Source organism: Lactuca virosa, chromosome 6 (genome assembly GCF_052849685.1).
Source record: "Lactuca virosa cultivar CGN04683 chromosome 6, Lactuca_virosa_CGN04683_v6, whole genome shotgun sequence".
Lineage (NCBI taxonomy): Eukaryota > Viridiplantae > Streptophyta > Magnoliopsida > Asterales > Asteraceae > Lactuca > Lactuca virosa.
Window position 1 is genome coordinate 70,819,198 of NC_136431.1, and position 26,477 is coordinate 70,845,674.

At 38.6% G+C, this 26,477-nt stretch overlaps 1 protein-coding gene across 1 annotated transcript; it reads right to left on the reverse strand.

The window, feature by feature from the left end:
* Window positions 1-15,429: 15,429 nt before the first annotated feature.
* LOC145121619 (uncharacterized) lies at window positions 15,430-18,913 on the reverse strand. Its single transcript, XM_079057338.1, has 5 exons — window positions 18,737-18,913; window positions 17,986-18,626; window positions 17,517-17,907; window positions 16,004-16,584; window positions 15,430-15,715 (listed from the first exon to the last, which is right to left on the reverse strand). The coding sequence occupies exons 1-5, from the start codon at window positions 18,911-18,913 to the stop codon at window positions 15,430-15,432; spliced, it is 2,076 nt and encodes a 691-aa protein (XP_078913464.1).
* Between the last annotated feature and the right edge of the window lie 7,564 nt (window positions 18,914-26,477).

Consider the following 26,477-nt stretch of genomic DNA (forward strand, 5'->3'; position numbering starts at 1 on the left):
TACGATGAGCATTGGTACATTGATAGTGGCTGCTCTCATCACGTGACTGGGCGAAAGGATAATTTATGAGACTATCGAAAGTTAGATAATGCATGAGTAGTGAAGTTTGGCAACAATAACAAATGTAAAGTCAAAGGATATGAAAAGGTGACAAATAGAAATTTTATAGTAAATAGAGTGGCATATGTCGAAGGCTTACAACATAATTTGATAAGTGTTTCGCAAATCGTTGTGGGTATTGGAAATCAAGTGGTGTTCAATGAAAAAGGAAGTGTCATCTCTAACAAAGAAACGAAGGAGGTTCTTCTTAAGTCGAAAAGAAAATGAGACATGTTCACACTCGACATGAAACCTATAGTTGGTGTTCCCTCTATATGTTTATTATCGAAAGCTTCGTCAGACCTTATCTGGTTATGGAATCGTCGTCTTTCCCATCTGAATTTCATAAATCTCAACAAGCTGGTTTTACATGATTTAGTTCAAGGCTTACCTGTATTAAAATTTGAAAATGATTATTTATGTGATGCTTGTGAATAGGGAAAGCAACATAGACAAGGTCATCCAATAGTCATCGATTCCAAGATCATCGAACCTTTGGAACTTCCTCACATTGATCTATGTGGACCTTCGTTTGTTGAGACTCTCAATAAGAAGAAGTACATATTGGTCATTGTTGATGATTTTTCAAGGTTTACTTGGGTTTTCTTTCTTCTATAGAAGTCTGAAACAGCTCAAGTGATGATTGATTTCATCAAAAACATAGAGTTGATCTTGAGGAAGAAAGTTCAAAAAATTAAGAGTGATAATGGTTTAGAATTAAAAAACTGGATTCTTGATTCATTCTTGAATGAATTGGGAATTTGGCATAACTTTTCATCTCCTTACCGCAACAAAATGGTGTTGTCGAAAAGAGGAATCCCTCTCTATGCGAAGCTGCTAGAACCATGTTGACATATGTGAATCTACCTCAATATCTTTGGGCAGAAGCAGTTTCGACAACGTGTTTTACACAACATCGTTCTTTATTCATCGTCATTTCAACATCACTCCTTATGAGATAATTAACAAACGAAAGCCTAATGTTAAATTCTTTCATGTTTTTGGATGCAAGGAGATTTATAATGAATCTCAAGGTGTAATGCCTGGTTTCTGGTATGAATTTATCCTTCCAATTATTTATATTTTCTTCTAGAACTCGGCGAGTTGGAGGCCTCAACTCGTCGTGTCGTGTTGTTTTTGGCTGCGAAGTTTAATGAGTCAGTTCGACGAGTTGAGGTGCCTTAACTCGGCGAGTTGGTGGCTGGGAAGGAAACCCTAGTTTTTAGGGTGTTGCACCCTATTTAAAGGCCTTAAGTCCCTTGGCTGGCCTCCTTACCAGCCTCATCTGTCTAGAAACCCTAAAATTGAGCATTCCCTTCCATTTTTGAGTGTGTGAGCTTGAGGAGAGCCTTATGTGTTCATTTTTGGTTCATATTGAAGGAGCTAAGGAAATTGGGTGTTGCTTGATTTGAAGAAGGAGTTTTGGATCCAGAATCTCTAGCCTATTTGCCATGTTTTTGAGGTATCAAGTTCCCACCTTGCTTAATAATTGCTTAGATCTCTTCTTGGGTTAGATTGTATGATTTTAGCCATGGTTGGGTGGTTGTTGGGGTAGTAGGACGTCCCAGGGTTTATTCTTTCAGATCTAAGACCTTCATGATCTCTTTTGGCATAAAGGTGCCAAGTTTATGGTCTTAAGGGCTTCATGCATCTATTAAGCCCTTCTTTTGGTCTCTTTTGAGCATTTCGAGCCTCTCCTAGTCATGCATGAACATAAAGTTGGAAACTTTACGTGGCCATTCAGCCTTAAGGGCCAGATCTGTAGTTTGGGGCTATGCTTTTGGTGATTTAATGCTTAATGATTAAACCCTCACCCTTTTAAGCCTAGGGTTTGGGTTTTGAACCCATTTTGGTGGTTCCTAGGGGTAAAGTTGGAAACGTTACCCTTCTAGATGCCATTTTAGTTGAGAACTGAGTGGTGAAGCTCTTAGTTTCGATAGTGTCGGCTTAATGGATTAAGAGTTTGGGTTTCTGGCAACTCAGCGAGTTTATTGGTGAACTCGGTGAGTTGGATCGGTTTTTCCCGGTTTTGCAAACTGATGGAGAAACTCGGCGAGTTGAGTCAACTCGGGCCGTTGACTTTGACTTTGACTTTAGCCTTGACAAAGTTTGATCTATAAGGGCTTTTGGACATTTTGAGTTGTATTTAAGAAATCGTTTCTGTTTAGGGATTGAGTAGAGTCGATATTCGGAGCCGGGATTTGTTCAGCTATTATTCTGCATTCGAGGTGAGTTTTCTCACTGGGTTTAGCGGGTCGAAGGAACCAATACCGGCCCATGTTTATGTTTATGCTATGTTAGTATGCTAGTTGTCTTTGTGACTCTTTCATGTGTATGTGTTTATATGCTTTCCGGACTAAGGTCCGATGCCGGGTGGGGCCCGATGACTCTTTGTATGCTATGTATCTATGTGATTATTGCATGCGTATGTGTTTATCTGATATATGTTATTGTATGTTGGGAGGGGCCCATTTTACCGAGCTCAGCTCGATGCCGGACGGGGCCCGTTGCCGTACGGGGTCCGATGACAAGGCGGGGCTCACTATATGTTTATCGTATGTTTATTGTATGGTTGCTATGTGGTATTTTGGGGGAATCACGAAGCTTTGTGCTTACCGTTTTCAGTTTATGTTTGAGGTACTTCCAGGTGTAAAGGGAAGAGCTCAGGATGACTATATCGCACACACCATCGAGATTCCGCTTATGATGTTTTACTCTGATTTTATGACAATTGATACATTGGTTTTTATTTGAATATTTGGATGATACTGGAAAATACTATCTTATCTATAAAATAAAATGAAATTTTTGGGACCATATTTTTGGATGTTTCAAGTTGGTATCAGAGCCTTGGTTTGAGGCATTCGGGCACACTCTCGGGTGTGTCTGAACTCAAACTTAGGATTTTATGGAAATTTTCAAAAAGGAAAAACATTTTCATAAAAAGGATTTCTAAAAGAGAAAAAGGATGTGGTGCATGCAATCAGCCGAGCTCACGTAAGTTATCCCAAATACCCATACATGTTTATGATATGTTTTGAATTGTGAATATGTGAATCACATGCTAGATTAGGGCTAAGGATCTAGGAGAGATGCATATATATTCATGCTTTTTGAACTTATAGATTTGCATGCTAGTACTGATCAGTCAGTAATAGGATGGCCTGATTAGGTTATGTTCTGTTCTGATTACTTGATCCTTGAATGCTGCTCGCTTTGTGCTTTTAGGAGTTCTTGCTAATTTCAGCTAGATAGTAAGCGAAAATGCTAAGTTACATCTTATTAAAACTAAATAATTTTAGAAGGTAGGGTTTAACTCTATTGCTCAGCTCTTGTTTGATTCCAACCGTTGTAATGAGAGACCTCTCATTCGAAGAATTATCTAGTTTTTGTGACATGTAATTGTATTCGTGAGCTAGTTAGAGGAGGTTAGCGTGAGTTCCTTCTGTAGCCGATGGTGGATAATGGTGTGGAGTTTGCCCTAGGAAAAACCTAGGATGAAACTTAGTGTTGAGAGCCTTAGATGTGAGGGATCTGTTGGTTATAGAGCAATTTGGCTGAGTTAAGGCACTTCTTGAGTAAATTACGGATAGATGTGGAAGGTAGTATAAGACTGTACTACTGGAAGCAGAGGATCCGTACTCGATTCAAGGAGGGCTACAATGAAGCCAGGGAGTTTGTGCAGTTATGTTTTCCTCGATATGCGCATTGATGCTTATTCTGATGGTTTTATGGTCTATTTTCAGTATGGTGGTTTTGTGAGGCAGGCCAGTAGGCAGTTTCGGTGTTGGGGAGGGTTCAGGCTCAGGTTCTGGAGCCGGGCAGCTTGATGACCAGACGAGGGAGTTCATCTCGTCTGAGATTACGCGCAGTATCCTCGATCAGACACCTGTGATCTTTGGCACAGTCAAGGAGGGTATTAAGGAGATTCTTGATGAGAGATTGAGCGCCTTTCGCGCCGAGATGATGGCTTTGATCGGGACACGCTCTCTGAACTTCAGAGATTTTTGGGAATGTGAGGCGCCAGAATATCATGGGGCTAGGGACCCCATTGCGAGCAACAGGTGGTTGGAAGATGTTGCCAACGCCTTTCGTACCAGTCGTTGTCCCGAGGGGGACAAGGTCAGACTAGCTTCCTGCCTCCTGAAGGACATGACACGTGATTGTTGGGAGGAGGTAGGGAATGCTATAGGAGATGATGTTGCTATTGAATTGATGATCTAGAGCGACTTCTCAACCAAGTTCTGAGCCGAGTTTGCACCAGTGATTGAGGTGCAGCAGTTGGCGCGAGAGTTCCAGTATCTCCTTCAGACTACTAAGACGGTGACCGAGATCACCGCTATGTTCAGAGAGAGGGCACTTCTAGTTCCACAGTATGTGACGGACGAGGAGATGAAGAAGGCCCAGTACCATGAGATGTTGAGGAGTGATATTCAACAGTTTGTTAGCCGATCCAGCTGCAAGACGTTGGAAGACATGATAACGAGGGTTAGGGAGAGGGAGATTGACATAGAGATGGAGAGGAAGAGGAAGCCAGATTCTGCGACAGGTATTGAGGGTTCTGGAAAAAGGCCTAAGGTATCCGATTCTAGACCGAGAGGCCAGCATGTACGTAGCCATTGTGGAAAGTGCGACAAGATGCCTGAGGGGACGTACAGAGGGGTGGGTTCTGGCTGCTTCAAGTGCGGCCGGACTGGTCATATCAACAAAGATTGTACTGCTACCATCCCCGTCACTCCAGTATCTGATCTGATTTGCTTTCAGTGCAATGAGAGGGGCCACAAGAAGGCCCATTGTCCGAGTTTGGCGGTGGCAGGACCTGTGTCTGCACCTGCTCCTATGACATTGAGCAGGGCGGACTGATGCGCCAACGGCGAAGAGCAGGGCTTTCCAGATGACGACGGAGGAGGCACGCGCAGCTCCCGACATTGTGATGGGTATGCATCTTTTCCTTATCTCTTTATCTATATTAATTTGTTGCTTATGTTTATGTGTTTTATTTTAGGATCATTCCTCGTGAATGGTATCTCTGGTTTGGTATTATTTGATTCGGGGGCTACCCAATCTTTTGTATCTCTTGCGCTTAGTAAGAGATTTGCTGGAGTTCCAGGGGAGCTGGATCGTCCTCTTGATATGGAGATTTATGATGATAGGACAGTCAGGGTTGTGAGGGTTCATCGGGATTGTACCCTTCAGTTGTTCAGTGAGCGATATCTGGTGGACCTGGTTCCCATTCCTATGCGTGGGAATAAGGTCATCGTGGGCATGGATTGGTTGATACCTAATGGGGGCAGTGATCGACTGTGAGCAATAGTTAGTGTGGGTTTGTACCCCAAGTGGGAGAGAGTTGGTGATTCAAGGTGAAAGACTGCAAAATGGGTCGATTATGTGTTCAGCAGCGAGAGACAGACGCTACCTTCATCAGGGTTGTTCGGGTTTTGTCACTTACGTCATGGATACCCAGAATTTGGGTAAGGCCACCTTAGACGATGTGTCGATTGTGAGGGAGTATCCAGACGTGTTTCTGAAGGATTTTCCTGGGGTACCTCTAGAGAGGCAGGTGGAGTTCATAATTTATTTGATTCCGGGTGTGGCTCTGATAGACAAAGCACCATATCGATTGGATGTTGGCTGTCGAGGCCAACAAAATAAATAACCCTAAATCTTTTAGATTGTGACAACCCGTAAATTTCTATCTTGTAAAGTCAATCAAATCAATCAAAAGTCAGAATTGTTTTTGTTATCTTTTTGACTGTGTTAAGGGTCATATATAGGTTTCTAAGCCTTGTACATTTAAGGATTGTGTGTTATGAAGTATTAGCTTGAGATCAGAAGGCTGCACCCGAACCAGGAAACCCAACATATGAGGTTCACGGCCGCAAACCCTGTTTACGGCCGTGAACTCTCTCTTGGTCGTGATCTCTTCCTTATAAGTATGAGATTGCTTCATTTTTTCCATCATTTCATCTTCTTCTAGTCGTGAACTTGAGTTCTCTCTCAAGTATCATCCACAAAAGGGCCTTCTATCACCTAAAAAACGTAAGTAACTCACCCCTCTTCTTGTTGTTACTTGAAAGCCCTTTACCTTCCATCTTAATTCATCATCTTTTCATTTTGAAATTCAAGATCTTCAAGCTTAGGGCCGTGAACCATTCATCACTGGGTCATGAACCCTTCAACTTGGGCCGTGAACCTTCAACTTCGGCCATGAACACTCATGTGTTCTTGGGCCGTGATCACTCCATAAGACCGTGAACTCCATTTCAACCTCCTAACTTGCTTCTAACACTTCTTTGCTGAGTTTTTCTTGCATCCAAGTTTGATTCCCTATCACCTTTGTGGTTATAATCACTAATTTCATGCCTATATGTATCATTATATGCTAATTAGGACTCATTTGTGCTCCGGAACTTCATTCGTAGGAGTAACACTCTTATTCCAGTCATCAATTGAATCATTCACATAAGGTGAGTTCATACCCCTATAATCTCTCTTTTTAATGATTTTACATGCTTTTAAGGGGGGGGGGGGGAATACAAGTTGAACACAATTAATATTGTGTTAATATTTAGTTGTGATAACAATCACACAAAAGGTTTTCTTATGTTATAAATATTGTGTTAACAATAAAAGATTACCAAATATTTCCAAAACGATTTAATGTTATGCAGACTCTTTTTAAACACTGTTAAACTCTTCGAAAACTATTAAACTCTTTTAAAATGTTTTATAAACTCTTTAAACTATTATAGTCAAAATCATGTTCATATATGTATAAGTATATAAATAAGACTTAAAGGGCTTAGGACTTATGAGTTGCCTTATCTTATTTTCCTTGTTTGGATGTGGGTTTAAGGTGGGGTTATTTGTCCGAAGGCCGTTTCCTTCTTAGTTATATATATATATATATATATATATATATATATATATATATATATATTATACATATAAGAATATAAAAGGTTACTTCAGTCGGTATCATTACCTTTGTATCATGCTGAGCAAAGGGGTACATTCATGAGAGATCATGCTAACCAGATAGAACATGTAAATTATAATAGGTATAATTTATGAAACAAACGAGAAATCTATTTTACTAGATAAGTATATCAGGTTCAAACTACTTTGTTAAGGAAATGATATAATCCAACCTTACTTAAAATAGATCTATACGGGTTATATATGGGTACATCTACAAAGTACGGGGTTATATATGGGGTACATCTACAAAGTACCGGGTTATATATGGGGTACATCTACAAAGTACCGGGCTTTATATGGGGTACATCTACAAAGTACCGGGGTACATCTACAAAGTACCGGGTTTTATTTAAAAGGGTACATCTATAAAGTACCAGTTTATAACAAATAAAACATAACTATATATAAAACAGTCTTCTTATAACCTTATCACATTTTAACCCTAATTAACCAGTTTAATAATAGGGTAGTTATTACACCAATAGTTTATTTTTAAGAAATACTACTGTATTAATCACTTTCCACAAACAAAACAGAACGGTTTTATGGGATTAAAACTACTATACAAAACGGTTCTATGGGAATTAAAACTACTATACAGAACGGTTTTATGGGATTTAAAACTACTTTACAGAACGGTTTTATGGGATTAAAACTACTTTTCACAAACAAAACGGAAAACATTCTTCTTATAACTTTATGGATAGATAAAATTATGTTAAACTTTATTATAAGTACAATAATACTTAAACAGAACGGTTTTATGGGATTAAAACTACTTTTCAGTTTTAAAGCAGAAAATATAGGATTTTCTGGAACAAAATCAATCACTTCCTTAAAACTAAAGCAACCATATCTAATACTTATGAACTCACCAGCTTAAATGTTGATCCTCTCTTTCAAAATAACTTGTATTCTCAGGAATCCAGTAGACAGGTACACTCCCGGAGCATTTGAGAAGACATCCTAGTACCGTGCTGCGTCTTTTGTCTTTTATTATATCTACTTTTGATGTTTGAATATGTAATGTTTAAACACTTATGTAAAAACTTATACATTATTAATGCAATGGTTGTTTGTACTTTGATTACTATAATGCATGTGTTGTGATACTTGACATGATGTCCTCCGCCCCGAACGTTTCCGCCGTTCTGGTTTGGGGGTGTGGCATACACTAAAATAGTGTATAGTGGTAAAGGGGTCGAATCAACGGAGATTGGCTCAATTTGTTACTCAATGAAAAACCCTTTGCAAAAGTACTTGTAAAATGACAATAAAAATAAAAATAAAAATAGGGGGTTTTGGTCTTTTAAAATACTTGAAATGAAACTAGAGTTAAACTAAGATTTAAATGGACAATTAATCAAAAACAAGAATTTGATATAAAATCAATAAGACATAAATGGTTGACTTAAGGGTTCCTCACTTTGACTTTTGATGAACATATCATTAGAATCCAATGGTGCAATACTTGTTTTAAATCCTTAATTTGGCTATAGTAATCCAAGAAGCTTGAGATTACCTAGACTTTTCTTAGTTTTTAAAATGGTTAGAGAAGCTCATAACAATTTCCTTAGTCAAAGTCACAATTTCCATTAAGCATGTAATTAGTGAAAGTCAACTAGCATTAATAACCAAAAATTCACCAAATCCAAGCGGAGTCAAATGCTTTCACTACCATGTTGGAGAAAATGTTTTTATGATTGTGTGAAACAAAAACAACACAAAAATCATTTGTTGCTTGCTAACTTGAGGATCCTTTACTTAATCAAGAAATTAGCCAACTAATCACCACAAACACATTTAAACTCATGAATAAGAACATACAAGTAGTTATAAGACGTTAAAACACAAAACATTCTCATAAAGATTCAAGAACAAGTTCATGGAGTCTTCAACATTCAAGAAATGTTCAAAGGATTTCACCAAAGTCAACCAAGTTTTGTTTAGCCAAGCATGGCTAAACTCAAGAAAACAAGATAAGAAAAGATTGTATTAAATATTTTACAAGATTCAAGAGCAAAAAGATGAAGTTCTTCAAGGTTCTTGGCCTTCAAAGTCTTCAAAATCTCTAGAGAAAAGGCTCCAAATTCGTATGTGCAAGTGTAGAAAAAAGTGGCACACCAACCTTCCCCATATAGACTCCCAATTGAAATTCCGAAATTGCCCCAGCAGGAATCCATGCGGGCCGAGTAAGATTTCCACGCAGGCCGCGTGAAATGACGGAGTATGGGGCTTGTTTGAGTATTGGGCCTCCACAGCTTAGCCTGTTTGGCCCAATTCGAGTCCAATCAGCTTCTAGGACATTTTCTTCAAGTTTTCTTTATTTTGGGCCCAATTTGGCTTCTCCAAATCACCCATAGCTCTCGTAATCGTCCGATCATTAATTCCCGCACGCTTGAAAAATTCTTCCATCTTCGTTTAATTAAGAGGTCGTCTTCTTCCTTGCTCCATCCTTCTAAAGCCCATTTTATGCATCACCTCCACTAGATATCGAGCCAAAGATCCATGTTGTCCACCTAGTCCAACCGCTTTCCATAAGTCTCGAACATTCCCGCTCCGCTAGTCTCCTAAAACCTGCAATTATACTCACGAAATTAGAAAGTACCCGAAAGTGGCCATAAAATAACAAAAAGGAAAATATGCATGGAAATTAACTAAAATATGAATGAAATATACTAAAATAAACTATAAAAAGAAGTAAATAAAATAAAACTATCATATCACCGCAAGCTTAAACCTTACTTGTCCTCAAGTAAGACAATACTAAAATGAACCCGGGATGAACTAACCTAAAAAGGAAAAAGAATGGACATCTTACTAAGAAATTCACGACAACATCCTTAAAATAAAAACATATAATCCATTTTTAGAGATAAGAACCACTTTAAGGGACGGGCCTTTGTTGCCTTTCTAGAAAGGGGTACATGTTGAACAAGATACAAAATAAGCATGCATACTTCACTATTATGGTTTATGTGACATTGTTTCGTGGTCTGATCTAGCCCACAAGCCATAAGAAAGCGTTCCTCGGTTAGAATGTTCCTCACTCCTCACAACTTCAACCCCATGTCAAGAAACAAAAACTAGAAAAATATAACTCTGGCCAAAAATGGCAATGAACGAGCTATGTACAAAGGTTGGCAAACTACAATCATCTAAGAGAATAAGTGCTCCCACCAAATAAGATCCATGTATATCGAAGAATCGAGCACGCGATGAGCAAAGAGCGCCATTGTAGTTGCCAACAAAAGATGAAATCTAAACTAGAAAAACATCAAACTAGAAACGAACTACATGAAATAAAATCCAAAAAGTCTAAACATCTAACAAATGAAAAAAATGGATACAACTCCGTGGCCCGACCTTTATTTATTTATTATTATTATTATTATTATTATTATTATTATTATTATTATTATTATTATTATTTGACAACAAAACCCCAAAGATACAATTACAAAATACAAATACGTGAGCTACTAACAAAAAAATATATAAAAACACAATGAAGGAAACACTAAAAATATCTAACTATATTCGCATTTTATGATTGCGATAAATATCGGACTTTTCAAAAAAAAAATTTCTTAAAGACTTTTAAAGACTAAATAAACTAAAAGTAAAGTTCAAACTTCACATAAGATCAAAACTTGACTTCTCCAAACAAAAATAAACACATATGAAACTTCACATAACACATACTAAATGCTAGAGTTCTACTACAATTTGTCGAAAATTAGTGCAAAATTTTTCGAACGACATTTTAAAACAACTTGGCTTTGATTTACGAAACACAAAAACAAAACTAGAAAAAGGGGTAGTTCTCTCTCTCTCTCACTCTCACTCTCTCTCTATCTATCTCTCTCTCTCTCTCTCTCTTTGGCTCACTTTTTTGGTTTACCACAGGAGTTTTACAAATATAGCATGGAATAAAAATACAAATCATAACTATATAGAAACTATAAATGATGTCTAAATCTAACTCAAACAAGAGGCCAAACGAGCGAATCTGAAGAAACAAAGTGCAAAAGTTGAGCATAACTACACTAAGGCTAATTTGAGATCAAATGGGGAAAACGTGTCTAAATCATAAAGTGATGAGATATGATGTGTAATGAAACGGATAGACACTAAGGATCTCAAAATAGAAAAATCTAGCTCTTTTTCCTTTCTTTGGGGTTTGATTGTGACTTGTAAGGAACATGCAGGTGAGGAACTAGTCGGCACGAGGCTAAGTTGTCCCCCTACTTATGCCACACTTGCCATGAGTCCATTCATTTGCATAACTACTTGCACTCTCTCCCCATGTATATATAAAAGAAGATGCAACAACTGAAAGTCCCTAAGAGCGATTCTTATTTGTTATGTGAGGTTCCTAAAAGAATTGTAGTTAAGGCAAACGTGATGCATTTGTTGTGCCATGATTTGGTTGGAGATACAAAGGGCATCGAAGCGTTTGGCGAAATTGGGCGGGAATTGGTATTGTCCTTGTGGAGAGGCTTGATGTGGTATGGCTTGTGGAGCGTCGTGAGGCGGCTCATTATGGGCATCAACATGATCTACAGGTGGAGGGTAATCGAATGGTATGACCCATTGCTCGGGTTCGATTGGTTCAAAGGATCCGATATACTCATGAGGGAGAATGAGGTATGGCTGACCATCAAGATTCCATATGTGACCATCGATCGAGTCGTGGATTATTTGTATTCATCAAAGTGCGTTGATGTCAAGACGAGAGGGGCTCGAGGCCTTTGCAAATGGATGGGTAGAAAGATGAAGCCAAGTGGGGGCCTAGACGCAAGGAGTGTGATCAAGCTCTAATAAAAATGTCTCATGTGTCCATGGTGGTTAGATTGTAACATTCGTTGAAGAAGAATGATGCAAAATCCGGACGGAGACCATTTTCACGAGTCATGAACCAAAGAAAAAATAATTCGGGTTTAGAAATTTGACCCACTTCCGAGCGGGAAAAAATGGTGCATGTAAGGACTCGGTGGGCTAGGCGCAAACACGGATGAATAATTGAGGAAGCTTTGGAAGAAGATGATGAAAACCGTGGTTTGTGGGCAATTCGCTGCCAAAAGTGATGCTCGTTAAATGCTTCGGGCCAAGGATCCTGATGGGCATATGTGTGGTCCACCGGGGTACGCATTAGGGCATTCGCAACACTATATGCCAATGTTCGGTTTTCACCTAACATTTGGAAAGTTATTGCTCTCTGCTCGTCACAAGATTTGAATGTGGAATGGAATTCTAAGGTTTGTTCAATGTAAGTGGTAGCACGATTATAAAGGAATTGGCCCCAGTTGATGTTATCAAATAATGCTTGAACCCTTTCAAGCACTCCGAGCACTTCAAAAGATTCTCTATGAAGGAATTTTGTCGATTTGATTTGGCACTTGTTGGAAGTGAGAAAATCATATATTTTACGGTTTTCACGATCTAGCAAACAAAATGGGGGGGGGGGGGTCCTTGGATTTGCCTTTCGACCCACCCTTAGATGAACTAGGTCCGGTACTCGCTTTTGCGTGCTTAGACATTTGACTCAGGACAAAAGTTTAACAATAATGACTCTCAAATCACACTAAAAACCACATGGAAAACAACACATTTCCAGAAACAAACGGGTATTTAACATGCAAATAATCAAGTTAAAGGAACGAGAATACCCATTTAGTTCATAATCAGAATGGATTGTGGAAGCAGAATTAGAACCACCAATGAGATTCCTCCCAGGAACACCCCAAGGTTATGTGTTTGCTCCGTGTTGCTGGAACGACCCAAAAAACGTGCTTCAAATAGATTTTCCGGTGACTAGAGTGTCGGCACTTAAAATCCAGGAAAAATTTTAGTGAGCTTTTGGGTGAAGATTGGTATGGTTGGAAAGCCCTTGGGGAGAGGAACAAAACACCATGCTCGTAAGTTCAAAATGTGGTCGGAGTTGGCCGAAAAACGCAGATGAAGGTGGCGGAGGGTGGTGGCGGCGCCCACTATTCCGGCCACAGATAGAGGCAATTTTTGGGTGGGGTTTGTAGAGGGGGAAAAATGGTGAAGAATGGCAGTGGTTTCACGGGATTCCGACTGGTAGATCTCCAGGAAATTGAGTTTTTGTGTGGGGCTTCAGTGGAGGTGGGTGTTATTGAGAGAGAGAAGGAGATTTAGGGAAGAAGAAGAACCGATGGGTGTAGGGAAGAAGAAAGGCTGCATTTAATCCTGAAGTCAACATAAGTCAACAGGTCAACGTTCGTCAACGGAAGTCAACCCATTAAAAATCCAGTCAAGATGTTGTGTGCGGGTTGGGCGCGGGCCGCGTCCTGGCCGCGTCTGGTGCTTCTATAACCCACTGATCCTCTGAACTCTTTTTTACCGACTCACGCGGGCCGCACAGTGGCCGCATGAAGGCCGCGCAAGCTGAATCGAAAAAAATTACTAAGTGTTTAAAGATATGTGTGGGCCGCATTGAACCTGCATGCTGGCCGCACATGGTGATCAAACTTGGAAGGTTTTTATCTACGTGGTCTAGGAACGGGTCGCACGACACCCACACAAGACCTTACGCGAGCCACATAGACTCTAAGCTAAAATCTTACGCGAGACACTTGGATCACCTGCACTCCAAAATTTTGAAATTTTTCTAAAGACTTGATTTCTTGGCCAAAATGATTCCTGTAAAGTCCGGTTTCAAAATTTTGACAGAAGTTTGGAATAAAAACGGAAATGAAGGGTGAGATCTTGTCAAAAATATTATTTTCAAAATCCAAAAAACACTTTTTAAAATAATTTATTGAATTTGGAAAAAAATGAAAGCACAATGCTTTCCAAAAATGCCCTTCTTTAACGTCTTTGACGAGCCGTCCTCCTAGCTTGTTTCAACACCTCGAGACATCCAAATGGATGATTTCAAGAGTATTAGCATTGAAACCTTCATAGAATGGCTTCAAGCGGTGCCCATGGACTTTGAAAACTTGTCCCGTCTTTTCACTTTGAATTTCTACCGCTCCATGGTCAAAAGTTTTTATTACAACAAAAGGCCCAATCCACCTTGATCTTAACTTGCCTGGAAATTGTTGGATTAGCGTCTAAGTCCATAACTATATTTGGTATGTACTTGACTCGGTTGAGCATGATCCTTTTGGGTTGACTTCACCAAAGCAATTGGACCGGATGATTTATGAAAAAAGAGGATATTGTGGTTTATTAATATATTATAAGAATAATATATTAAAAGAGAAATCATATTTATTTAATTAATATTAGTTAGATAATTAATTAAGAATTAATTATTGTGACTAAAAGAGATTGATTAAATAAAGGGGACTGGAACTGCAATTATAAGATAATTGATTTTGGGCTGAGAATACTTATGGATTAAGGCATGGACGAAATTGAGGTGGAGTCCATCTTGAATTCGTCCAAGGGCGCCTTATTCTGGAAGGTTCTGTGGACTGCTTAAGTCCTAAGCTATCCAATTAGGGTTTTGGCTGAAACCCTAGCAACTCAAGTATAAAAGGACCCCTAAGGCATCAGAATTCGGCCACTTGATCCATTGGAAGCTTGGAACCGAATTCTAGCCTCTCATCCTCTCTCCTAAACATCATCCTCTTGCCTTGGTGTTTGTAAGCCATTAGAGGCATCGCATTTGAGGTGCTTGGTTCTCGTAAGCTTTGAAGATTCAAGTTTCATACTACAATCAAGAGGAAATATTCTTACTTGGTTATTTATATAGATCTCAAGTTTTGTAGTATGCTAGATTAGGGTATTCAAGTCTTGGATGAATTGCATGTACAATAGAGAAACCTAGATCCAAGCTTTAGGGTTTTGCATGAGCACATATGATTGTTCTTTTGCTCTAAACCCATCAGAAATAACTTCAATCGTGAATGGTAAAGTAAGACCCTATGTCCCAGTTCAAAATGCTTTTGGGTGATGGACTTGTCATGGAAAAGCTTCGTTTTCTCCTTGTAAATTCTTGAGTTTTCATAAGAGTCATTTCTCAATTCTTCTAACTCTTGAAGTTGAAGCTTCCTATGTTTTCCCGCCTCGTCAACATTGAAAATGCATTGCTTGACCGCTCAAAATGCACGGTGCTCCAATTCCACGGGAAGATGACATGGCTTTCCAAAAACCAACATAAATGGAGACATGCCTATCAGGGTCTTGTAAGCGGTCCGGTAGGCCCATAAGGCATCATCAAGCCTTAAACTCCAATCCTTTCTTGTCGGATTCATTGTTTTCTCAAGAATAGACTTCACTTCACGATTTGAACCCTCCGCTTGACCGTTCGTTTGAGGGTGGTAAGCGGTAGACATGCAGTGGTTCATGTTGTACTTTCTCAATAAACCTCCATCATCTTGTTGCAAAAATGAGCCCCCCTATCATAATCAATGCCCTAGGCACACCAAATCTCACAAAAATATTAGATTTTAAAAAGTCGATAACCGTTTTGGCATCATCCGGTCTTGTGGCTTTGGCTTCAACCCATTTAGAAACATAATCAACCGCGAGCAAGATGTAAACGTTGCCAAATGAGATGGGAAATGGGCCCATGAAATCAATCCCCCATACGTCAAAAACTTCACAAACAAGGATTGGATTTTGTGGCATTTGATTCTTTTGTGAAATGTTCCCCGTCCTTTGGCACCGTTCACAACTTTTACAAAACAAATAACAATCGCGTGACATGGTTGGCCAAAAAAGTCCACACTCAAGAACTTTTCTCAAGGTTCGGTTGGGTCTGAAGTGTCCCTTACAAGCAAATTCATGACAAAATTGTAAAATGGATTGATGCTCTTGTTGGGGCACACATTTCCTAATGATTTGATCGGGACAATGTTTCCACAAATAAGGCTCATCCCACACATACTATTTTGCATTACTTTTTAATTTATATTTTTGAGCATGTGTGAATGTGTCGGGATACCTTTTTGTGACCAAAAAGTTAACGATGTCGGCATACCAAGGAATAGATTGAGTAAGGAAAAAGAGATGCCCATCCGGAAACTCGTCCCTCAATGGGAGAGGAGTTTCATTTGAAGTAATCTGGCTTAGATGGTCGGTTACAAGATTCTCGCATCCACTCTTGTCATGAATTTCCAAATCAAATTCTTGAAATAGTAAGATCCAATAGATGAGTCTTGGCTTTGCATCTTTCTTTGTCATCAAGTACTTGAGAGCCGCATGATCCGAATACACTATGACTTTGGTGCCAAGTAGATATTGCCTAAACTTCTCCAAAGCAAACACTATGACCAATAGCTCCTTCTCAGTGGTAGAATAGTTGCTTTGAGCATTGTATAGTGTTCTAGATGCATAATAGATCACATGGGAGGCTCTTCCATTCTTTTGACCTAAAGTGTCCCCTATAGCATAGTTGCTTGCATCACACATGATCTCAAAGGGGAGATCCGAATTTGGTGCTTGCATGATGGGGGCGGATGTAAGCAACTCCTTGAGCTTGTCAAAAGCTTCTTTGCACGCCTCATTGAACTCGAAATCGATATCCTTTTGCAAGAGTTAACACATTGGTCTTGTTATATTTGAAAAGTCCTTGATGAACCTTCGGTAGAAACCCGTATGACCTAAAAAAGAATGAACTTCCCGAACACAAGTCGGGTAAGGTAAGATTTGAATAAAATCAATTTTAGCCTTATCTACCGTGATTCCTTTCTTTGACACAATGTGACCCAAAATAAGACCTTGACTCACCATAAAATGACATTTTTCAAAATTTAGAACCAAAATCGTTTCAATGCATCTTTTCAAAATTTTGGTGAGATTGGTCAAACATTCTTGAAAGGAGTTGCCATATACCGTAAAGTCATCCATAAAAACTTCAATTATGTTTTCAACATATTCCAATAAAATACTAACCATATAATCTTGGAAAGTGGCTGGGGCATTACACAATCCAAATAGCATTCCCCGGTATGCAAAAGTGCCAAATGGACACGTAAAGGTTGTCTTTTCTTGGTCTTCTGGTGCCACCGGGATTTGGTGAAAAATGGATTACCCGTCTAGGCAACAATAATGAGACTTCCCGGCCAACCTTTCTAACATTTGGTCAATGAAAGGCAATGGAAAATGATCTTTTCTTGTGCTTGCATTGAGTTTGCGGTAGTAAATACATATTATCCACCAGTTTTGCACGCGGGTAGGGACCATCATACCTTTGTTGTTCTCGACCACCGTGATTCCCATCTTCTTCGGTACCTCTTGAACCGGACTCACCCACTTACTATCCTAGATTGGATAAATCATCCCCGCATCAAGAAGCTTCAATATCTCTTTCTTTACAACTTCCATCATAGGTGGATTCAATATTCTTTGCGCATCCCGACTTGGCTTGCATTCATCCTCCATCAAAATCTTGTGCATACAAGTAGAGGGGCTTAATCCTTTAATATCTGCAATGATTCTTTGTGTTCCTTCAACACCTTAAGGAGTTGCTCTTCTTCAAATTCGGTTAAGTGAGTTGAAATGATAACCAGAAGAGTTTCATTCTTTCCTAAATATGCATACTTTAAGTGTTGAGGTAGGACTTTCAATTCCAATTCCGGTGGTTGTACAAAGGGATGGGGCAACTTTGCATGAGTTGAGGGCAATTTAATTTGCTTGACATCAAATCTTGTGGATTTCTTCACCTCCAAATTATTTACCAACTTCTCAACTTCTGGATCTAAGGAATAAAGCTTCAATTTCTCGGCTAGTTTCCCACAATCAAACCCTTTGCTTAGGATCATCTCCAACATATCACCATTGGACAAATCGAACAATTCTTGGGTTAGTGGTTCAACAACATCAACAAAATACAAGGATGAAACATCACTAGGATATCTCATAGCATCGTAGATATTAAAACTTATTGTTTCACCATCAAACTCCATTGTTAAACTTCCCACATACACATCGATTATTGTCCTAGCCGTCTTAAAAAACGGTCTCCCAAGTAAAATTAGAGCCGAATTGGAGGAGAATTGTTCCTGTAATTTAATTACATAGAAATCCGCCGGGAAGACGAATTGATTCACTTGCACCAAAACATCTTTTAAAACACCTATAGGAAAGACACTTGATTTATCTGCAAGTGAAATTATGACACCGATTTCACTTAAAGGCTCGACATTCAATGATTCATACACCAAATAGGGCATGACATTAATAGAAGCACCGAGATCGAGCATAGCGCTACTAAAAGTGACATCCTCTATCTTGCAAGGAATCGTAAACATTCCCGGATCTTTGCACTTAGGTGGAAGTTTTCTTTCTAAGACCGCGGATTCATTCTCGTTCATCAAAATCCTTTCATTTCCCTTCAATTTTCTCGTGTTGGTGCAAAGTTCGTTAAATAATTTTGCATATCTAGGTATTTGTTTGATTGCATAGAGTAATGCGATGTTTACTTCCACCTTTCGGAAGGTGTCCAAGATCTCCTTCTCCTCCGCATTCTTTTTTGAGGTTGCAAGTTGGGAGGGGAATGACGGTTGAGTGGATATTGGTGTCACTAGAGGAATAGTCTTCTTTGAAACTCCAGCTTGTGCATCATTCTTGACAACAAGATCCGCAATGGGGTGATCTCTATTTCTTCCTTATCTTCCCTTGACTTCTTCTTGTAACTACTCTCTCCGGTTTGTTTACCACTTATCAAAGTCACTACATTGACATTTGGGTTCTTTTCGGTTTGAGAAGGTAGTTTTCCACGAGACTCCAACTTACTTATAGATGTAACTATATCTCCAATTTGTGCTTCAAGGTTGGAGATACTAGTCCTTGTCTCCTTTTGGAGTTGTTGGGTACTAGTGGCAAGAGACTTGTCAATGTCTTCAAGAGACATTCCGGAGCTACTCGGTTGGGATTGAGGATGTTGTTGGTGATGTGGAGGGTGTGGTTTGGGTTGATAGTGAGGTTGTGGATGTTGGTAATGGGGTTGTTGTGGTGGGTAGGAAGGTCTAACCAATGCATTTTGAAGCAATTGTCTTGGGTTGTAGCTTGTATTGGGATTTGCCTTCTAACTTGAATTGTATGCATTTTGGTAGCCGGACGGTTTGTTGTGGTAGTTTTGTAACTCTCTCGTGGCATTCACATGTTCCGTGTCTTCTTGGAGGATGGGACACATATCCGTAGGATGTCCCATTGTTGCACATATTCCACAAACCATCACTTGTGGAGTTTGTCCCATAGCTAACTTTTTGACAAAGGATGTTAAATCTTTGATTTGAGACTCTAGGCTCGATGTCACCACTTCATTGACTTTGTGTTGTGTGTCTCTTTTAATGTCCTGATGCAGGCCAAAGTGTTGGGAGTTTGCGACTATGGTGTTGAAGAGTTGTCTTATTTGTTGTGGAGTTTTTCTAAAGACATCTCCACCACTTGAGGCATCAACTAGTCTTCTCTCCATTGGTAAAAATCCTTCATAAAAGTGTTGAATGAGGAATTGTTCCGGAATTTGATGTTTTGGACAATTATATCATAAGTTGTTGAACCTCTCCCAATAATCATGGAAAGTCTCATTTTGACCTTGGCAGATACCACAAATTTCATTGTTAAGACTTGGGACTCTTGAAGCGGGATAGAAATTATCAAGAAAAGCTCTTGCTATATCGACCCATGAGTTAATTGACTCCGGTGAAAGATAGAATAACCAATCCTTTGCTCTATCGGCCAATGAAAAGGGGAATGCCCTTAATTTGATTTGGTCATCGGTTGACCCTTGTGGCTTAATGCTAGTGCAAATAATGTGAAACATCTTCAAATGTTTATGAGGGTCTTCATTTTCCAATCCATAAAATGTTGGAAGGTGATGAACTAAACTTGACTTCAATTCCGAACCTCCTTACAAGACAGGGTAATTGATACCGGTTGGAGTTTGTGTAACATCGATTTCCATCATTTGCCTCAAGGTTATTTTAGGAGCTTCTCCTCCTTCCCCCATTGCAATTGGGTTTATGATGGGTGGATTTTGTTGTAGGGGTGGTGTTTTGGGAATTTCTTGGCGAGGGTCGGGGCTAGAATCGGGTTCGGTGTCACTAGAGGAAGCGGTTTCAACCTCCGGGTCCCCGTGAGGATTGGAAGTTTGACCACGTTCTATTCTCTTTTCCTTCGCCAAACGCCTTGCTTCTTTTTCAAATTTCAGGTTATAAATCAAATCACCTGTATGTTGAGATCTGGGCATAGAGAAACAAATTGATTAAAAATAAACCAATCCCTGACAACGGTGCCAAAATTTGGTGGTTGTCGAGGCCAAAAAAATAAATAACCCTAAATATTTTACACTAAAATAGTGTATAGTGGTAAAGGGGTCGAATCCACAAAGATTGGCTGAATTTGTTACTCAACGAAAATCTCTTTGCCAAAGTACTTGTAAAATGACAATAAAAATAAAAATGGGGGGTTTTGGTCTTTTAAAATACTTGAAATGAAACTAGAGTTAAACTAAGATTTAAATGGACAATTAACCAAAAACAAGAATTTGATATAAAATCAATACGAGAGAAATGGTTGACTTAAGGTTTCCTCACTTTGACTTTTGATGAACATATCATTAGAATCCAATGGTGCAATACTTGTTTTAAATCCTTAATTTGGCTATAGTAATCCAAGAAGCTTGAGATTACCTAGAGTTTTCTTAGTTATTAAAATGGTTAGAGAAGCTGATAACAATTTCCTTAGTAAAAGTCACAATTTCCATTAAGCATGTAATTAGTGAAAGTCAACTAGCATTAAGAACCAAAAAGTCACCAAATCCAAGAGGAGTCAAATGCTTTCACTACCATGTTGGAGAAAATGTTTTTATGATTGTGTGAAGCAAAAACAACACAAAAATCATTTGTTGCTTGCTAACTTGAGGATCCTTTACTTAATCAAGAAATTAGCCAACTAATCACCACAAACACATTTAAACTCATGAATAAAAGCATACAAGTAGTGATAAGATGTTAAACACAAAACATTCTCATAAAGATTCAAGAACAAGTTCATGGAGTCTTCAACATTCAACAAATGTTCAAAGGATTTCACCAAAGTCAACCAAGTTTTGCTTAGCCAAGCATGGCTAAACTCAAGAAAACAAGATAAGAAAAGATTGTACCAAACATTTAACAAGATTCAAGAGCAAAAAGATGAAGTTCTTCAAGGTTCTTGGCCTTCAAAGTCTTCAAAATCTCCAGAGAAAAGGTTCCAAAGTCAGATGTGCAAGTGTTGAGAAAGTGGCACACCAACCTTCCCCATATAGACTCTCAATTGAAATTCTAAAATTGCCCCAGCAGGAATCCATGCGGGCCGCGTAAGAATTCCACGCGGGCCGTGTGAACTGACAGAGTATGGGGCTTCTTTGAGTATTGGGCGTCCACAGCTTAGCCTATTTGGCCCAATTCGAGTCCAATCAGCTTCTAGGCCATTTTTCTTCAAGTTTTCTTCATTTTAGGCCCAATTTGGCTTCTCCAAGTCACCCATAGCTCTCGTAATCGTCTGATCATTAATTCCCGCACGCTTGAAAAATTCTTCCATCTTCATTTAATTAAGAGGTCGTCTTCTTCCTTGCTCCATCCTTCTAAAGCCCATTTTATGTATCACATCCACTAGATATTAAGCCTAAGATCCTTGTTGTCCTCCTAGTCCAACCGCTTTCCATAAGTCCCGAACATTCCCGCCCGTTAGTCTCCAAAAACCTGTAATTATGCTCACGAAATTCGAAAGTATCCGAAAGTGGCCATAAAATAACAAAAAGGAAAATATGCATGGAAATTAACTAAAATATGAATGAAATATACTAAAATAAACTATAAAAAGATGTAAATAAAATAAAACTATCATTGGCTCCTCCCGAGATGCAGGATTTGTCTACAAAGCTACAGGAGCTGTTAGACAAGGGATTTATCAGGCCGAGCAGTTTGCCTTGGGGAGTTCCTATTCTGTTTGTGAAGAAGAAGGACGGATCCGATCGGGTGTGTATCGGCTACCGAAAGTCGAATAAGGTAACGGTGAAGAAACGCTACCCCTCCCGAGGATTGATGATCTTTTCGACCAGCTTCAGGGTGCATCTTGGTTCTCCAAGATCGATATGCATTCGGGTTATCATCAGATGCGATTGAGGGACGAGGATGTGCAGAAGATAGCTTTTCGGACTCGCTATGGCCATTATGAGTTCGTGGGTGCCATTCGGGCTCACCAATGCTCCTGTCGCGTTCATGGATCTCATGAACCGTGTGTGCAAACCGATGTTGGATTGGTCTGTGATAGTCTTTATTAATGATATATTGGTCTATTCCAAGATGCAGGATCAACACAGGGAGCACTTGAGAGAGGTGCTTGAGACTATGAGGAGGGAGAGACTTTTTGCAAAGTTCTCCAAGTGCGAGTTCTAGTTGCGCAAGGTGCATTTACTGGGGTACCTTGTCAATCAGAAGGGCATTCTGGTCGATCCGGCCAAGGTTGAAGTCATGATGCAGTTGGAGGTTCCGAGGTCTCCATCTGAGAGTGGGAGTTTTCTTGGTTTGGCTAGTTATTATCGGAGATTCATCCAGAATTTCTCCAAGATTGCTGTTCATTTGACCCGAATGACCAAGAAGTTGGTGACATTTTGCTGGGGGCCTGAGTAGCAGGCAACTTTCAAGACCCTTAGACAGCGGCTGTGTAAGCTGTCGATTCTGACCTTGCCATGGGTTTGGGTGCAGTATTGATGCAACGGGCCGCGTGATCGCTTACGCTTCCAGGTAGCTAAAGCCTCATGAAGCGAATTATCCGACACATGATTTAGAGTTGGGGGCTGTGGTTTTCGCCCTCAAGATATGGCGGCATTACCTCTATGGGGTTCGTTGTACTATTTACACGGACCACAAGAGCCTGAGGTATTTGATGGATCGGCCAAACCTGAACATGAGGCAGCATCGTTGGTTGGATGTGGTGAAAGATTATGATTGTGAGATCCTGTACCACCTGGGGAAGGCCAATGTGGTGGCTGATGCTCTTAGCCGCAAGGCGGTTGCGGCTCCGATCCACGGCCAAACATCACCGCAACACGTCGAGTTGAAGGCTTCCGACTCTTCGAGTTGCCAAGGAAAACATGATTAAAGATTTAAATTTCATACCTGAAGATTGGGATGTTACATTTATTGTCGAAAAAAGTATAAATACTTTTCGAGGAATATTGGTAATAGTCTATTGAAAGAATCAAATACAAACAATAGCAACGAAATGCTTATATGACACTCGAAGATAAACTTTTACATATATTATGTATGAATGTATATTTCAAACAAAATCATAGTATGGTTAAAATATTATATTATTTTATGGCATATAAGATCGATATACATTTGTAATTGTCTGACACAAGTATGAATTTGTAGTACTTGTTTAATGCAAATAAGAGACATTATTATGGCTTTTTGTCTGCACATAAGAAATCTTTGGACCGGCCCGGACAATAAGCTTCAATTACTATATCTCATAATGCTATCTCCTCCCCATATTTTGACCACAATGAATTTACAAATGAAACATGTTAATTCTTAACCATTTTAGTTTTATTTATCATAATAAATATTCTACATATATAAATTTCATATATACCTTCGTATAAGCTCAAATATAGAAAACTGATCCTTTACCCCACACACTTTCTATAAATCCATCATTTTTTACAAAAATATATTGATCAATAGCAATCTCAAAAGTATATGTGTCACAATTAAGACAACGAATGTGATAATGTATTTATGAATTAATGATTGTCACAACATACAATCCTAGATTCCAAAGTCATAATAAAACCCATATGACATGGGAGACACTCTTCACCACGAAAATTACCATGATGTTAGTTGTAAACGAGATCGTCTTATCCTTCTATTGTTCAAATGTTTAAATGAATGGAATCACATAAATCTTAAACACTAAGATAAAGTTTCATACAAATGTTCTAGATGGACTTAGGGCGTGTTTGGTTCACGGATTAAGACACAATTTAGAGGAAACAAATGTAGATTTAAGTAAAAATAGCATTTGCTTAACGTAATAAAATGAACATAAATTATTTAAATTCCATTAAATTATAGTTTTGAAAGAATTAATCGTTATTTACGTAAGGGAAAATATTTTAGAATTAATTCCTTATGTTTTATTAAAAATATAAAAATGTCCTCCCACATTCTTTTTTACTACGCAAATGAAACTAAATATTTTTTTACTATTACTTTTAATGGGTGTTGTAGTTAATTAATTTTAAAAATAATTGATTTTTCTTCTTTTAATATTTTGATCAAAGTAAATATATCAAATATCACGTTATTAATTTCAAGATAATGTATTATATATTTTTTATTTATATTATTTATAATTGCTATTTTTTAATTATTTAAAAACTAGCCTTTTGATATAATTTTTTTATTAAAATAAGGTTTCGTCAACTTATTTGTTAATTTGATTTTTTAATTTATGTTTTAGAATTAGCATTTTATTCAAAATATTTAACGATTTAAAATAGTATTAGGATATTTTTTCAAGTTTATACGACATTTTCATTTATGTTTTCAATTTAACATCATATTTGACCTTTCATTTGAAATGTTTCATTTAACTGATTACTTAAAACTTCTAATTACTGAAGAAATACTATTTGGACAAAAAATTAAAATTTTCTTTGACATTTTCGCTTTAGTATTGATTTAATTTAATATATAAATTAAACAATTAAATATATTACATGAATAATTATAAGGTGATAGTATTAATAAGAAAAACGTTTAAAAAGGTGGAGATTCAAATGAGATGTTGGGGGTTTGGATTTATGCTAATTAAATCCATTTTCCACAATTAATACGCAGAGTATAGGCTGGAAAAAGTAATCCCAGAGGTGGAGGATGGAAGGAGAATAGGAGGGAGGTGTTGTGGCGGTGGGGTAATTTATTCGCATTTCCGTTGTGTTCCATATTCCATGTATGATATTGCACTCACATCGATGACGTTAGGAACACTCACCATCGACATTATACTTCTGTCACATCACTAACTTTTAGTTACATTACTTGGACCTTTCTTATCCTTTTTTTTCGAAGAAAAAGTAAAAACACTTTTCTAGGAATATTGGTATTAGTCTATTGATTGAAAGAATCAAATACAAACAATATCAAGGAAAATATCACCCTCGAAGTAGAGTTTTACATATATTATGTATGAATGTATAATATAATCAAAATCTTAGTATTTTTAAAATATTATATTATTTCATGGTGAATAAGTTCGATATATATTTGTAGTTGTTGGACAAAAGTATGAATTTGTAATACTTGTACATTACAAATATTGGTCATTATAACGGCTTTTTTTTATGGGTTTTGAGTATAACAAACAAAAACGTATGTGTGCATGCAACCCTAATTTTCCTGATCTATGTTTTCTCTAATTGAACATACAACATTGAACATCAATCGAGAAACCCTATGAATCCCTGGTATATTTTTGAATTCTAGAAACAAAGAAAGAAAACATACATTGAAGATTGTTATAGCAAACAATCTTGAATTCCTCCTTGAAATACTCTTGGAAGCAAGCACCACAAGTGTTGTGCCTCTAATGGTTCACGCCCAAACCCTAGCAACCAAGGAGCTTAGAGAGAGAGAGAGAGAGAGGAAAGGTTAGAAGTTCGGCCCTAAGCCTCCAAAAGGAATGTCATGGACGAAATTCTAAGGCCAAGGGTCCTTATATAGCTAAGGTGGCTTGGTGCCAAAGCTAGGGTTTAAGGAGGAAACCCCAATCCCTTTGCGTGGTGACCAAGCAGCCCGTAGCACCTGGTTTGAACTGGAAATGATTTATGCATGGACTCGGCGAGTTGGGAAGTCAACTCATCGAGTAGGGTCGTGAGATCATGAAACGCGGAATGGGACCGACTCGGCGAGTCGAAGGTCGACTCGGCGAGTCCGAGCTGTTTAAAGAAAACCCTAAATTTTGGGTTTGCCCCCTATATAAATGTCATTATCCGCCCCAGTAGCCTCCCTTAGCACCATAGAAGAACGTTTACGGCCACAAACCCTCTTGTGTGTGAAGTAAGATCAATTGGGAGCTTATCCTTGAGATTTTGGGGAGGATTTCAAGTTTGAAGAGGAAGTATCAAGGGAGAAGTGTTAGATCAAGCATCTATTTCGTCTTAGGCATTGAATTGAGGTATGAATCTGTTACCTTGAGCCTAGATTCTATTTGAGAGTTGTGACCAACTTTGAGGAAATAGAAGCAATCTTAGAACTTGACCTATCACAAGGATATGGTTCCAGATCTGGACCTTCTTAGGTCCCAAATATCATAAAGTTGCACCTGTTTATTAAGCCCATTCCCTGTCCATGCATGAAAACCTTGTTTGAAGGTTAGTTTTGGTGCTATGGCCATGTGAGGCTATGCATGCATGT

Coding starts and splice junctions, on each gene's coding strand:
- LOC145121619 (XM_079057338.1), bottom strand. CDS start 18,913: ATGTCTCTTGAAGACATTGACAAGTCTCTTGCCACTAGTACCCAACAA. Junction 17,908..17,985: donor GCTAGGACAATAATCGATGT/GTATGTGGGAAG, acceptor GAGATATCCTAG/TGATGTTTCATCCTTGTATT. Junction 16,585..17,516: donor AAGAAGAGCAACTCCTTAAG/GTGTTGAAGGAA, acceptor CTCTTGCAAAAG/GATATCGATTTCGAGTTCAA.